The 16,458-nt window shown below is 40.2% G+C and overlaps 2 protein-coding genes and 1 pseudogene across 2 annotated transcripts in view; 2 read left to right on the top strand and 1 right to left on the bottom strand.

Moving 5' to 3' along the window:
• Positions 1 to 16,458, top strand: part of LOC102875324 (EGF-like module-containing mucin-like hormone receptor-like 3-like) — a 120,919-nt gene that overhangs the window by 94,250 nt on the left and 10,211 nt on the right. The window contains exons 10-12 of the mRNA XM_006896408.1: positions 3,177 to 3,412; positions 11,508 to 11,574; positions 13,847 to 13,938. Of these exons, the coding sequence (XP_006896470.1) occupies positions 3,177 to 3,412; positions 11,508 to 11,574; positions 13,847 to 13,938 (395 nt within the window). The remainder of the gene's footprint in view (positions 1 to 3,176; positions 3,413 to 11,507; positions 11,575 to 13,846; positions 13,939 to 16,458) is intronic.
• On the bottom strand, positions 5,798 to 6,277 carry LOC102845501 (U1 small nuclear ribonucleoprotein C-like). The gene has a single exon (XM_006896345.1). It carries the CDS (start codon positions 6,275 to 6,277, stop codon positions 5,798 to 5,800), a length of 480 nt encoding a protein of 159 aa, XP_006896407.1.
• LOC102866399 lies at positions 8,264 to 10,145 on the top strand (annotated as a pseudogene).

Here is a 16,458-nt window from a genome sequence, read left to right as displayed (position 1 = left end):
CCTTCCTTCCTTCCTTCCTTCTTTCCTCACTTCTTTTCCCTCTCTCCCTTTCCCATTTCCTCCCTCTATTTTTTCTTCTTAACAGCTTTATTGAAGTACATGTAATTGACCCATCTCAAGCATACAATTCCATGTTTTCTGCATACTCTCACAGCTATACAACTATTGTCCCTATCTGTTTTAAGAACCACTGAAAAGAAACGACGTTGTCCATTGCCATAACTTTACAGTCTTCCTCAATTCCACCCTAAACTCTACCAGTGATTTACTGATGAATCAGTTACAACAGACCGTGACTTTGTATGCAGAGTAACACTGTTTCACAAGATTTGTGATACTGTCATCCTCCTGATCTCTGCCATGTTAGTTGTTGTAGTCACTGTGTCAACCCACCTTGTTGAGAGGGTCTTCCTCTGTTTTAGGATTCTCTACTTATCCAAGTATGATATCTTTTCCCAAGGACTGGCTCCTTCTGGCAACACACCCGAAGTACGTGAGATGAAATTTCACCACCTTTGCCTTTGAGACACATCCTAGTTGTACTTACACTAAGATGAATTTGTTCTTCTGGCAGTGTATGGGATATTCAACCATTATTATATTCTCTGTGTCTACGTATTTGCCAATTCTGGACATTTCATATTAATAGAATCATAAAATACATGGGTTTTAAAGTTTGCCTTCTTCCACTTAACAAAATGTATTTAAGATCAAGCCTCATTGTAGCATAATTCAGTACTTCATCTTTATATTTAATAATGTGATAAAGAACTATATTGCATTGAATGGATATGCCATAGTTTATTTATCCATTCACCTCCTGATAGAAATTGTGAATAATACTGTTAGAAACATGCATGTATAAGTTTTTGCATGAAAATGTTTTTCATTCTTTGGAGAACAGTTCCAGGAATGGAATTTCTGTGCCATGTGGTAATTCTATCTTTAATTATTTGTGGAACAACAAGATTTTTTCCCCAAATCAGCCACACACATTTTTCCTTTCCCAACAATAATGCTCGAAAGCTCCAGTTTCTCCACTTTCTCACCCATCCCTGTTACTCTCTGATTTTTATAACAGCACATTCCAGTAGATTTGAATTATTACCACTGTTGTCAAGTCAATTCCAATACATAATGACTCCTCACCAGCTTCCAAAGAGGAGGGGACTACCCATATTTCTCCAGTGATGCCCTTGGTGGTTTTAAACCACTGACCAATCAGTTAGCAGTCCAACACTAACCACTATTCCATGTTGTTGTTGTATGTCATTGAGTTGGAACCAACACATAGCTGGTTAATAACTCAATCAGGTATTTAGAGGCAGTAATTGCATAGGAGGAGATTGCCCATCTCTCCTCACAAAGCAGCTGGTGTCCTCGAACCATAAGCCTTTAAGACTCAATATGCTATGGAGATCCTAAACCCCTGTTGATGTTGTTGTGTACTCTAGAGTCAGAACCAAACCATAGCTGACCATCCAGATGGTTTTCAGAGGCAATAATCACACAGGAACCAACAAGACCTTGGGGAGGGCCTTTGTATTTAAAAGATGGTTATTATTGTATTTTGGAGGAACATTCTTCTAAGTGATACAGCACTCTTCTGTCAACACGCTGTACTGAGGTAACCTGGGGTCTCTGTGATGCTGAACCTTGTGCCACTGGGGTGCAAAATGCCATAACAAGTTACCTGTGCTGAACAGTATTTGATGAAGCTCCCAGTTTAAGACAGGTTTGGAATCAGGAGTGGCATCCACTTCCTAAACAACATGAACTATGAACTATGAACATTGATAAATGATGATAGTTATAGAAAGGCTTCAGGCCTTTTGTTCATAGGGTCACTATGAGTAATGCTTAACTCAATGGCAATCAACAATAACAATGACACAGGAAGAGATTGTCTATTACCTTCCACAGAGCAGCTGGTTGGCCTTGAACAACATGCCTTCAGAATTGCAGCGAAATTTCTTACCACTATGTCACCAGAGCTCCCTGATCTGATTTTTTTTAATAGTCATCCTAGTATTTATGAAGCGATAGCCCATCATAGATTGACTTGTATTTCCCTGATCCAAACAAAATAACCAAACCTACTCCCATCAATTCCATTCCCACTCATAGTAACCCTCCAGTGAGTTTTCCAGGCTGTAAATCTTAGTGGGAGGAGACTATACATATTTCTCACTTGGAAAAGCTGGTGGATTCAAACCACCAGCCTTTTGGCAAGTAGCACAACATGCCACTAGAGTTCCCTGGAGAAGAGATATTTAGCATCTTTTCATGTGCGTATTAGATAATCACTTTTCTTTGGAAATCTATTTCTTCAAATCCTTTGCTAGTGTTTAAATAGATTACTTATCCTCTTACTGGATTTTCATACTTTTTCAAATATTCTAGATCAAAATCAGATAGAAGACTTGTAAAAAGTTACTCTCATTTTGTGGGTTAAGAGGAAACCTTGGTGGTGAAATAGCTAAGCACTCAGCTGACAGTGGAAGGGTCAGTGGTTTGATTCCACCCACTCTTCTGTGAAAGAAATGACTTGAGGCTCTGCTTTTACAAAGATCACGGCCTAGTAAGACTTATGGGGCAGTTCTGTCCTATCATCCAGGGTCACTACATCACTCTGCAGCAGCATATGGTTTGAGAGGTTCTTAAATGCAAAACACAGTGAGTTACTTTTACTTGTAAAGGAGAAGAATGAATGAGAGGGAGGGAGTGGGCAGGGAGAAAAGTGCAACAATGAATGACTGGAAACCCTAAGTCTCTGTAAACTTTCATTAAAATTAATAAAAAAAATATTTTTTTTAAAAGGAACAGAGAGTCATAGAGGGCAGACAATGATTTTGTAAAGAATTATCTCTTGTAAACTTTTTGTCAAACTAGTGGCTCTTCTACCTTCCAACTTTAGGGATGTACTTATCCTCCCCTGAAGTGCAAAGCACTTACCCTCACCCGGAGTGAATTGCTCTGTGCCTCAGTTACTCCACGTGGGAAGGTAGCTGGAGTTCTCAGGTGATGCAATCAGTTGACATGCTAGCTGCTAACTGAAAGACTAAGGAGACAAGTCCACTCAGAAATGCCTCAGGAGAGAGAATGGGAGATATCCTTCAAAAAAAAATAATCAACCACTTTTTGCTACTTTCTTTCTGCTTCTGCTCCCGCTCCAGGTGCTGTGCTCCCTCATCGCCGGGGCGCTGCACTACCTCTACCTCGCCTCCTTCACCTGGATGCTCCTGGAAGGGCTGCACCTGTTCCTCACGGTCAGGAACCTCAAGGTGGTCAACTACACCAGCGCAGGCAGATTCAGCAAGATGTTCATGTACCCTTTTGGCTACGGGATCCCAGCTGTCATCGTGGTTGTGTCTTCAGGGATCAACCCCCATGGATATGGCACGCCTATGCAGTGAGTTGAACAATGAGGAATGTGTACAAATCTATCTCTAATTGGTACCAAGGGGAAGAAGGAAAAAATAAGTTGTTATGGAGTGTTATGGAGTGGTTCCATTCTGGAAGATGGTTTGTCACGTCTTGAGGGTCAAGGAAGCAATGTTTTTGTTGTTTTATTAGTGGTGCTTGCCCCCCCCACCCCCAAGAAGATGTCAACTGACTGGACTTTTGCCTAACTTAGCTAACAATGACCCAAGGGCAGAGCATCTAATTGGTTTATAGTCAACAGCATTTGTTGGGTATGCCTGTCTTTAAAAATACTATAGGACCCAAGGCCATCAGACCAAATTAATTAATTTTGGGATGGACAGTTAATTCATTTTAGGAAGGACAGTTCTTTAAATGGTACAGTAGTTGTCTGTCTATTTGCTTTACTGGAGTAACTTGGAGTTGCTGTGATTCTGAACACTGTGCCATAGGTGTGTCAAGTACCATAACAGTTACTCATCATGGACAGTGTTTGGAGGAGCTTCCAGATTGATTCAGGTTTGGAAGCAGGAGTGGCATCCAATTCCTAAACCATGTGGCTCTGACAACTATGAACATAGAGAAATTATGCTAGTTATAGAATAGGGTTCGCATCTTTTGTTCATAGGGTCGCTATGAGTTGTATTTGACTTGACGGCACCTAACTATTGCTAAGTGACACTAGTGTTGTCATATTTTTGAAGGAACATTCTTTTAAGTTGTACATCACTCCTCTGTCAATTTGCTATACTGAGGTAATCTGGGTTGCTGCAATGCTGAAACTTGTGCCATTGGGATGTCAAATGCCATAACAGTTGCCCAAAGTGGACAGTGTTTGATAAAGCTCCCAGTTTAAGACAGGTTTGGAAGCAGGAGTGGCATCCACTTCCTAAATCACATGCCTTTGGAAACTCTATGAACTTGGAGAAACAATGATAGTTATAGAAAGGCATGAGGTCTTTTTTTTTTTTTACCATAATGTTTTATTTTAATTGTGATTTTAACAAAAGTTTACAGAAAAGTTAGATTTTCGTTCATTCATTGTTGTGCGTTTTACCCCCTCTTCTTCCCTTCCCCCTCCCCAAGTTGACTTTTATTTTAATACTAGGTTTTTTTTACAAAATTTGAATGCATTGTTTTCCAGAACAGATTTTTCCAATTTCCCTCACTGCCCCCATCAAATTGTACAACCCCATGATTAATCCTCTCCTTCCCCTACACATCCTCATTCCTCTGCTTCCACCCTCCCCCACCAGGTCTTTTGTTCATAGAGTCACTATGAGTAGTGCTTGCCTCAAAGGCAATCAGCAATAATAACAACATAGAGTGCTCATGAGCTCTGTCTGCAATGCCTTCTATACATCATCTCTTTGTTCTCAAAACAAACCTAAAAGGATTCAAGAAAAGAACCTGATAAAAAGAGAATTACTAAACAGGGATCATGAAATCCAAACTTTATGAATCTTTTGAGGAAGGGTGACACACCAAAACAAGTTCTCTGGAAAAATATTTAAACCATAACCAAAAACTATCCCCTGAAGTTATCTCTCTTTTCTTATTTTATATTGGTTTATTCACAAAGTTCATATACATTGTTTTTCACACCGGATCTTTCCTATTTTCTTTACCCACCTTTTCCTCCACCCACCTTGCCCATCCTCACCCCTCTGTTCCCTCATACTCATTCTACAAAAATGGATGTATAGAATTTGTCCTTACGGAACTGAGTTAGTTCACTCAGCGTAATGCTCTCCAGTCTTTCCCAAGTTAGGTAGTGATTTACAAAATCATTGCTCCTCCTGCATGCTGCATAGTATTCCATCATTTGAATGTATCATAATTTTTCAATGCATTTGATGGTGGTTGGACATTTAGGCTGTTTTCATGTCCTCGCAAGGGTGATTAACACTGCTGTGAACATTGGTGTAAAGTCTCCATTTGTGCCTCAGTTCTCATTTTCTCAGGGTCTATTTCAAGCAGTGGGATAACTGTGTCATATGGAATTTCTATGTTCAACTTGTTGAGGAAACACCAAAACCTGACGTTATCTTTAAATCAAACAATTCAAAAATGAAACGAAACCTAGTCATCAAATAAATTCCAAATAAATGGAGAGACTTTCCATTGTACTTCCAAGTCTGTAATTCTTTTTTTTTTAAACTAAGAGTTCACAATTTTATTTTCCCATGTCACAACACAAAAATTGCTTTTTTTAATCCTTTGCCCATTACATCACTCAGACGATTCTGTGATAGCAAAGGGAAGCAAGTCTTCCTTGTGCTCTTAAGAAAACACCCATAGTCACAGCACCAGGATCTCCCGGTGAAGTAGTACAAGTAATATAAAACGGACACAAAGAAGCTGCACTCTGTCCTTATCTGTCTGGTCGAGTCATTCCTGGCCATGTGGGCACCATCATGGGACGGGCAGGGGGCCTCATCATTGGGGGCCCAGGCATCATTGGCATGTGGCCTCCCGTGGGTGGTCTCATTCCAGGAGCAGGTCCCACTGGCATCATCCCAGGAGGAGGAGGACCCATCATTGGTATCATAGGAGGTCCCCCCATATGGGGTGCTGGCATCATACCAGGGCGAGGAGGGCCAGGCAGACTGGGTGGAGGTGGGATCATGGCACCTGCTGGAGGAGGCGCAGAGAACGGAGTAGGAGGTATCTTTCCTTGTTGAAATGCAGCCGTTGTTTTGTCAATTAGGCTCTGAGCCTGTTCTTCCATCCATTTTTGATAGTAATTTTTCACATTCTCTTTGTGTTTCCTGCCACTGCAATGTGTCTTTCTCACAGGTGGCGAGTCATGAGTGAGGTACGTGTCGCGGTAGTCACAATAAAACTTGGGCATGTTGATCCACACAGGCCGTTCACTGAACCCCAAGTCTGTAATTCTTTATGAGTACAAAGGTATGCAGTTCAAACCCATCAGCTGCTGCATGAATGAAAGGTGGACAATCACTTCCTGTGGAAATTTACTGCTTCTGAAAATCTGCTGGAGGGTCAGTCATGAGTTGGTTCCGACCCCAAGGTGCAAAACAACGTTTCTTTGCGGAGGGAGACTTTCTTTCCTTAGTGAATTTGAGCCACTGACTGTTTGATTAGCAGCCCGACACATAATACGTTATACCTCTGAGTCTCCTTACGTAGTTTATTTTAGAATGTCCACTCTGAGTATTGCATTCCTTTAAAGAATTATCTGTATATGATCAACTTGACAACAGCAACTCGAACAGTGAAATGAAAAGCTTAGAAAGTAGTGATAATTGTGTTAATGATGGGGAATTGTTTGAAAAAGAGTATTGAGAAAAGTGGCACAACATTATGCATATAATTCATTTACTGAATTACACACATAAATCCTTTAAAAAAATCTATTTTTTGAGTGAACATTTACACTAATTCTGTTTTTTCAGACACTAGTTCATAGGTATTAATTATCATTCATGAGATTAACTTACTACAATATCTGAATACACCTATATTTTTTTCAATTGGTGTTTTCTGTTGTGTATCTTAATATTTCTGCTCATTAGCAAAATAAACTGATGACCAGAGAGACATGAGCAGCTTGTCCAGGGTTACACAGATAGCAAACAAGAAAGTGTGTGGATTCTTCAATGAGAGAGTCTAGCTTCAGATTCAAAGTCTTACAATTAATAGGTGAGAGATCCTGGCGAGGTTGGCTACCCTTTTATGTAAAATGAGACTGTTATGGATTGTTGTTGTTGTTGTTGTTGTTGTTGTTAGGTACCATGAGGATGAGTATGACTCGGGGGCCCTATGAAGAGCCAACCTGAAACGTGCCCTTTCCTGTGCCATCCTCATCATCTCTGACACACTAGAACCCATTGCTGGAGTCACAGCATCAATCTATCTCATTAGGGGTCTTCCTCTCCTTTGCTCACCCTCCATCTTTCCAAGCAAGATGTCCCTTTCCAAGTACAGCCTAGCCTCGCTACTTATCCAAAGTATGAAAGACGAAGCTTCACCATCACTGTCTCCAAGGAGCACCTGGCGCCACCCTTTCCAGGACATATCTGTTTGTTGGTTTGGGGTAGTCAATACTCTTTCCCATCACCACAACCGAAAGACATCAATTCTTCTTCTACCATCCTTATTTGTTTTCCAACTCTCTGATGCGTAATAAGTGATTGAGAAGACCATGGCCTGAATCAGGTACACTTCAGTCTTCAAACTGACATCATTGCTCTTCAGTATTTTGGAGACGTCCCTGACAGCAGACTTGCCGAATAGAATATGTCTCCTGATTTCCTGACTGCTGGTATCAAGGATGTTGATTGATGATCCGAGTAAGATGAAATCATTAACAGCTTCAATCTTTCCTCCATCTTTACTTGGCTCCACAGTCAACACTCTTGGTAACAGCAGCCAGGAAATCAGGAGATGAATTGCGTTGGGAAAGTCAGCTGTGAGGGACCTCTCAAGAGTACTGAAGTGCAACGACGTCAGGCTGGAGACTTAGGTGGACCTGACTCAGACTATAGTCTTCACAATTGTGTGCTATGCATCGGAGAGTTGGACAGTGGTTAGGGATGATAGAAAGAGAATTGATGTCTTTGAGCTGTGGTGCTGGAGAACAGTATTGAAAATATTATGGACTGCTAGGAGAACAAACGGGTTTGTCCTGGAGAAGGTGAAGCCAGAATGCTCCTTGGAATCAAGGATTCTGAGGCTTCGTCTGACACACTTTGGTCATGTTGCAAGGAGGGACTGGTCCTTGGAGAGAGACATCATGTTTGGCAGAGTGGAGGGGCGGCGCAGCAAAGGAAGACCTTTAATGAGATGGATCAATTCTGTGAGTGGAGTGGTGGAAATGAATGCATTTGCGACGGTGAGGTTGGCACAGGATAGAACAGCGTTTAGAGCTCTTGTATATAGGGTCGGTATGAGTCGCAAGTGATTTGATGGCACATAACAATAACAACAACATAATAATGCTGACTGTTGGCCCTGCGGTATAAAGATCTTCATCTTCTTGATGTTGAGATGTAATCTATACCAAGGCTATTGTCCTTAATCTTCTGCAGCAAGTGTTTCATTACTTCCTCACTTTCAGCAAGCAAAGTTGTATCATCAGAATGACGCAGGTTGTTGATTAGTCTTCTTCCAATCCTGATGCCACACTCCTCTTCATAAAGTCCAGCTTCATGAATTATTTGCTCAGCATACGGATTGAACGGGAATGGGGAAAAGATACAACCCTGACATACACCCTTCCAGATCTTAAATCATGCAATATTCCCTTGCTCTGTTCATATAACAGCCTCTTGGTCTATGTATAGATTCCATATGAGCACAATAAGGTTGTCAGAAATTAAACAGAATGCACGAAGATAAGCATTCTAGGCATCAGTGAACTGAGATGGACAAGCATGGACCATGCTCAGAATGAACAGCTAAGGAATGAGAGTGTTGCTTTCATAGTTATAAAGGCAGTTTCAAGATCCAACCTGAAGTGCAATGCTGTGAAGGATGGGATACTATCCACATGCATACTAGGAAGAACTTGTTAGTACAACTGATATTCAAATTTATCCACCAACTTAAGCCAATGAGGAGGAGATTGAAAGTCTTTACCAACCTTTTCAGTCCAAAATTGACCAAACATGCAATCAAGATGCATTAATATAGTTAATGGGAACTGGAATGCAAAAGTTGAAAACAACGTAGAAGAAATTATAGTAGGAAAGTATGGACTTGGTGACAGAAATGAGGCTGGAGATTGAATGATCAAGTTATGTGTTCTCAATAATTTATTCACAGCAAACACCTTTTTTTATAAAACACAAACAGCAACTTTATACATGAATCTTATCTGAGGAACTGCACAGGAATCAAATTGTCAACTTTTCTGTAAACGTTGGTTAAAATGACAATTTTTTTAAAAAAATTAAAAGTTAACAGGAAAAAAAAGAAAATCTTCCTATCTTTTGATGATCCCTTGCTTTTCTAAACAGTAAATCTTTTTCCAAGGGCTGGTGCTTCCTGAAAACAGACCAAAATTATTTCATTATGTCCCCCAAAACATTTGATGTAAATCCTAACCCTTCTACCTTTGGGTATCCTACCATCAGGGAATAGAAACTTCTTTGCTATGAGATTATCAGTGTCAGTTTCCGTGTGGGAAGTAGCTGTACCAACCCAGAGACCTTTGTGCAAGCAATATCTGATGCCCATTGTGTCTTTGACGTAGGAGATGAGGCTGGTTTTAGCATGTGTCTGCTTGATATTGGTGGTGGCTTTCCTGGCTCTGAGGATGTGATGCTTAAATTTAAAGAGATCACCAGGGTAATCAATGCAGCACTGAACAAGCATTTTCTATCAGACTGTGGAGTAAAAATCATAGCTGCCCTAGGCAGATACTATATTGCATCAGCTTTCACCCTTGCTGTTCATATCATTGCTAAGAAACAGACTGGCTCTGATGGTGAAGATGAATCGAGTGTACAAACATTTATGTATTATGTGAATGATGGCATATACGGCTCATTTAATTGCTTCCTTTATGATCATGAGCATGTAAAGCCCCTGCTGCAAAAGAGACCCAAACCAGATGAGAAGTATTATTTATTAGCATTTGGGGACCAACATGTGATGGCCTGGATCGGATTGTTAAGTGCAGTAACCTGCCAGAAATACGTGTGGGTGACTGGATGTTGTTTGAAAACATGGGTGCTCAAAGAGACCATAACTGACACCCAAGCAGATATATGCACACCCATGTTTATCCCGGCTTTGTTCACAATAGCAAGGAGTTGGAAACAACCTAAGTGCCCATCAACAAATGAATGGATAGAGAAGCTGTGGAATAGTCATACAATGGAATACTACGCTGCATTGAAAAACAAGGAACTCATGCAATTTTATTCAAAATGAGTGACCCCTGAGGGCATCATGCTGAGTGAAATAGCTCAGTCACAAAAGGACAAATACTGCATAGTGCCACTGTTGTAAAACAGGATTGACATCGGGGTTGGGAGGAGACTGAGAAAGATGCGATAAATGATGTATTCTGCACTGAAACAGATGAGGGATAAAACTATTTAAAAGGGATATGTGATTAGGTATTATTATTATGAAAGGAGTCCAGAATGAAGGCTGCATAGTGGAGTGGACTTGGTGGGAGAGATTGCATAACAATTAAAGAGTTTTTCTTTTTCTTTTCAAGGAAATGATTGATTTGGGAGGGAGCAGGTGGGCAGGGAGAAAAGTGCAACAATGAATGACTAGAAATCCCAAGTCTCTGTAAACTTTCATTAAAATTAATAAATTTAAAAAATACAGTATCTTGACATTTAAAAAAATAGAGTTCCTATCTCGCCACATCCTCTCCAACATTTATTACTTGCTGCCTTGCTAAACTTTGCTACTGTCACTGGGGTAAGATAATATCTCATTGTGGTTTTGATTTGCATCTCTCTTATTGCCAGTGATTTTGAGCATTTCTTCATGTGTCTGCTAGCCATCCAAATAACTTCCTCTGTGAAAAGTCTTTCCATTTCTTTTGCCCTTTTTGAAATTGGATTATCAGTCTTTTTCTTCCGGAGGCCCTAACAAAATTTTATAACAAAGGTTTTTTTAATGAGTTTTCTTTTTTAAAAAACCCCTTTCTTGCAATGGTCCAGAATGGAGAAGGATATCATGTTTGGGAGGGTGGAGGGATAGCACAAAGAGAGGAAGACCCTCAATGAGATGGGTTGACTCAGTGACTGGACTAATAGGGGTATGTGTGTCAGAGACCATAAGGTTGGCTCAGTACAGAGCAGGGTTCAGAGCTGTTGTACATAGTATCACTAGGAGTTGCAAGCTACTCCATGGCACATAGCAACAAAAACAGAACGGAACTCTAGGTAAGTCTTATTATATATGTTGTATCATTTATTTTACAATACTATTTTAATACATGTGGCCATTATTGTTTCCATTTCCAGCTGCTAGATTAACCTACAAGATTCTTGCCACTAGGCCACAAAGCTCCCTGTACTATTACATTTATTATATCGTTTCTTTTCCAATATAACTTTAATAAATGTGGCTACTGTTACTTTTATCTCCAGCTGCTGGATTAACCTACAAAAAGGATTTATTTGGAGTTTCATAGGACCCGTATCTGCAATCATCTTGGTAGGTTTGTAGTATCTTCACTTTCTACAATATTTAAAGGTCACTATATGTTCAAAGTGGGAGAAGGATGGGCTGTCTCCTCCCATGTGGTTAATTGCTTTTGAAAACCCACTAGAAGGTCAGCTATGGGTCATTTCCAACCCAATGGCACACAGCAACAACAACAACAACAAATAGGTTCTAAAAGGAGCTCTGGTGGCCTATTGGTAAGAATCCAGTCCTGAAAACCTGCTGGAGGGTCCGCTATGAGTTGGTTCTGACTCAACAGTACATAATAATAACATGTATGTATATACATGTATATACATACAACAATGTCTTTCTCACTTTACAAGAACAAGTGCATGGGATTATTTTATGCTAATGGGAAGGGAAGAGAATCCCCTTTTGTTTCTAATATAAGGCACATGATAGGTACTGTTGTGGACTGAATTCTGTCCCTTCCAAAATAAATTGTGCAAAACCCATTTCTAAACCTCTGTCTGTGCTGTCTTCAAGGAACAGAGGTTTTTATCTGCTGTGTTCATGAGGTCATATCAGTGTAGGATGGGTCTTCAATTAACCACTTTGAGAATATAACAAAGGAGCAAATCAGACCCAGAGCAATCTTGAGGCAATCTCAATGTCTCTGGCACACCTGTCCCTACTGTCACAGCCATTGTATCAATCCTCCATCGCTGTCAGAGAGAGCCCTTCCCCAGAGTCAGCTACCTGAACTCAGTCAGACCTCTAGCCTTCTCAACTATGAGAGAATCCATTTCTGTTTGTTAAAGCCACCCGCTAGAAAACCAAGGCAATAGTTTTACAAATATGTGTTCGATAAAGAAATTAGTGCCAAAAAAGGTCAAGGCTAATGTGACAAATCTAAAGCAGGAGTGGCATCCACTTTCTAAACAATGTGCCTCAGGAAACTCTATGGACTTTGATAAATGATGATAGTTATAGAAAGGCTTCACAAGCCTTTTGTCCATAGGGTTGCTGTGAGTCGTGCTCGACTCAACGGCAATCAACAACAACAACGTGACACAAGTTAATAGAATTTGGAAAAGATATGACCAGTGCATTACATTTTTCTGCAATCTTTATATTTCTATTTCATCCTTAAGATGTAGTAAGAGGATTAGTCAGTATAGGCTTGCTTTTCCTGCAATAACAGATAAGCCCAGTCATCTTAATGGTGTAAGACAATAGTTTACTTTTTCACCTTCATAAATTCCAGTGTTGAACAAAAGACTCTCCATGTGGGATTCAGGTAACAAAGCAGCTTTAAACTTATGAGTAGGAGCTCTTGTAACACAATAATTAAGCACTGGGACACTAATCTAAAGAGGTTCAAATCTTTTGAAGCAGCTGCTATGGGAGAGATAAGACCTAACGAGTTGCTCTGAAAAGATTAAAGTCTAATGAAGTCTACTAGGCAGGTCTACTCCGTTCAGTAGAGTCTCCATAACAAAATCAACTCAACAGTAAATAATCTGATGACAACCAGAGTTGTTTCAGTGTTTGTCTCATGGCCTGTTACAAACAGCTCCCGATATATTGTTGTTCTTGTTGTGTGCCGTTGTGTAGCTTGAGACTTATAGCAACCCTGTGTACAAGAGTTCTAAACCCTACTCTACCCTGTGCCAACCTCACTGTCTCTGACATGCCTACTCCCATTACCCCAAACACTGAATCGATCCATCTCATTGAGGGTCTTCCTCTCTTGTGCTGTCCTTACACCTTCCCAAACATGATATCCCTCTCTCTCCAAGGACTGGTCCCTCTTCACAATATGCCCAAACTATGTCAGACAAAGCTTCAGAATCCTTGCCTCCAAGAAGCAGCCCAGTTTCACTCTCTCCAGGATGAACCTGTTTGTTCTCCTAGCAGTCCATGGTATATTCAACACTCTTCTCCAGCACCACAGCTCAAAGGCATCAATTCTCTTTCTATCATCCCTAGTCACTGTCCAACTCTCTGATGCATAGCACACAATTGCGAAGTCTATGGCCTGGATCAGGTGCATGCACCTTAGACTCCAGCCTGATGTCATTGCTCTTCAGTACTCTGGAGAGGTCCCTGACAGCAGACTTTCCCAATGCAATTTGTCTCTTGGTTTCCTGGCTCTTGCTTGGTACCAAGAGTGTTGATAGTGGAGCCAAGCAAACTAAGGCTGTTAACAATCTCAATCTCTTCAACATCGATACAATCTAACTAAAAATCCTCTACATTTTGTATGCTCTTTACCTGTCCACATTGGCCTATAAGCATCTATATTTTCTTCCCACAGATAAATTTAACCTTTTATGTAATAATTCTATGGATATTAAGAAGCAGACTGTCATCCATCAATAAAGAGGTGTCCAAGATCCAAAGCACAAGGTAAGGTGACTTTGAATAATTAGGAAAATTTAGCATAAATTCTATCTCTAGTGGGCTAGTGATAAGAAGCTATATTGCAATCCCAAAGGCACATGATTCAAGTCCACCAACTGTTCCATGAGAGAAGGATGGGCAATCTCCTCTCATGCAATTTACTGCTTCTGAAAACCCTTTGAAGGGTCAGTTACCAGTCAGTTCCTACTCAGCAGCACATCATGAGAACAACATATTTCTATGGCATATTTTTCCCATGCAGGTGGTACAATATTGATTTCCTAGACATTCAAGAAATGAAGGGTGTAAATGAGAAGAGGAAATTGGCAGAGAGAAGTAGGTGTTTTCTACTGAGCACATTTTTATTTTATTCTGTTTTACATATAAAGTTCGCTTACATTGTTTTTCACACTGTATCTTTCCCCTTTTGTTTACCCATTCAACCCTCCACTCATCAAATTGAGTGACCCTATAAGCACATGGAGAAACTATGAAAGTTACACAAGTGTTAAGGGCTTTCATTCATAGAGTCACTCTGAGTTGTCTATGACTCAATGGTGCCTAACAACAACAACACAGAGAGCTCTGTTGGCCTAGTGGATAGAAAGTTATGCTACCAAGCAGAGGTGGGTGGTTTTCATCTGTGGCCCTTAGGCCTGGCTTTAATTGGTTTTAGTCAAACATTCTTCTAAGTGATATAGCACTGGTCTGTCCATTTGCTGTACAGAGGTAACTTGTGGTTGCTGTGATGCTGAACCCTGTGCCACTGGTATGTCAAATGTGATAATGGTTACTCATGGTGGACAGTGTTTGGTGGAACTGCTTGGAAGCAGGAGTGGCATCCACTTCCAGAATAGCTTGTCTCCAGAAACTCTACGAATGTAGAGAAATGATTAAAGTTACACAAGTGTTCAGGTCTTTCATTCATAGGGTCGCTATGAGTCATCTACGACTCAATGGTACCTAACAACAACACAAAAGAAAAAAAAAAACAATGAATCACCCCCGTTCCTTGGATCCTCATACTCATTCTACAATAATGATCTTGTAAAGTATTTGTCTTTATGAAACTGAGCTAGTTTACTTAGCATTAAGCTCTCCAGTCCCTCCCAAATTAGGTAGTAATTTACAAAATCATTTCTTCTCTGTGCTGCATAGTATTCCATTGTGTGAATGTACCGTAATTTCTCAATCCATTCCTTTGTGGTTGGGCATTTGGGCTTTTTTCATGTTCTTGCTATGGTGAATAATGTTTCTATAAACATTGGTGTACAAGTCTCTGTTTGTGCCTCAATCTTCACTTTCTCAGGGTATATTCCAAGCAGTGGAATAGCAAGGTCATATGTTTTGATCAAAAATTTTGTAGAAGAATCCTGATCTAAAGATGGACATATAACAATGTTGAACAGAATTTCAGATTCCTTTTTGGAGCCATTTAGGCTGCTGAACGTCTGGAACTATTGCCTTAAAATAATCTTTTATCTGAAAATATCTTTTGTAATCTTTATTAAATCTAACAGTACTTTACCTTAATCAATAATGAATGTCTGTCTTTCACATTGTGCTCATTTCAACAAAGAACTGTCTCTATGGAATAAAATTGGCAATGGCAATTCAGAAGGTTAGATAAACCAGCATTTTTGGAGAAGGAGAAAGTCAGGGGGGAAGGATATGGATGGTTTCACAGCTTGACACTTGGCATTGAATTGTATGTGAAGAAATTGATAAAATGATGCATCTTCTGTAAATAATCTCAACAGCAGCAATAACAAAATTCCGTTAGTTTGAAAGAAAAGAATAAGTAATTACTACGCCAGCTACTGTATTAGAGATCTATGTGATGTCGCTGTTATGTACCATTGAGTTAGGACTGCCCCATAGCTGACCCTGCAACAGGTTTTTCAGACAGTTAATTACTTGGGAGGAGACTGCCTATCTTTCTCCTGTGGGGCAGCTGGGGGACTCGAACTGCATGCCTTCAAGATTGCAACACAGCTTCTTGCCAAAATACGTATTCCATTTTACAAGTAGACGTAACAGTCAATACAGTACATTGACAACCTGTATACTACAGGATGGTTTCAGTTTCATATAAAGATTCTTCCTTTTGCCTTTGAATTTCTTTCCAAAAAGGTCAACAAACTATATAGCCTGCGGACCAAAAGTAACCCACCATGTTTCAGTGCAGCCTATAAAAGGAAACTGTTTTCTTTTCTTTTTGGGGGAAAAAATAATTTTATTGGATACTGGATGAGAACTTTTACTGTTGTTCTTGTTGTTGTGGTTACGTGCCATAAAGTCAATTACTATTCATAGAGACCCTATGGACAACAGACCTAAACCCTGCTCTATCCTGTGCCAATCACACTGCCTCTGATACACCCATCACAATTACCCCAGTCACTGAATCAATCCACCTCATAGAGGGTCTTCCCCTCCTGCGCTGTCTCTCCACCCTCCCAAGCATGATGTCCCTCTCCAAGGACCTGTCCCTCCTTGCGACATATCCAAAGTATGTTAGACGGA

The sequence above is a fragment of the Elephantulus edwardii genome, unplaced genomic scaffold (genome assembly GCF_000299155.1).
Source record: "Elephantulus edwardii isolate Elephantulus edwardi_28Jun2011 unplaced genomic scaffold, EleEdw1.0 scaffold00185, whole genome shotgun sequence".
Classification (NCBI taxonomy): Eukaryota; Metazoa; Chordata; class Mammalia; order Macroscelidea; family Macroscelididae; genus Elephantulus; species Elephantulus edwardii.
This window is presented reverse-complemented; position numbering and strand designations above follow the sequence as displayed.

Excerpts from the sequence above, each read along its gene's own strand:
- LOC102845501 (XM_006896345.1), bottom strand. The coding sequence starts at position 6,277 with ATGCCCAAGTTTTATTGTGACTACCGCGACACGTACCTCACTCATGAC.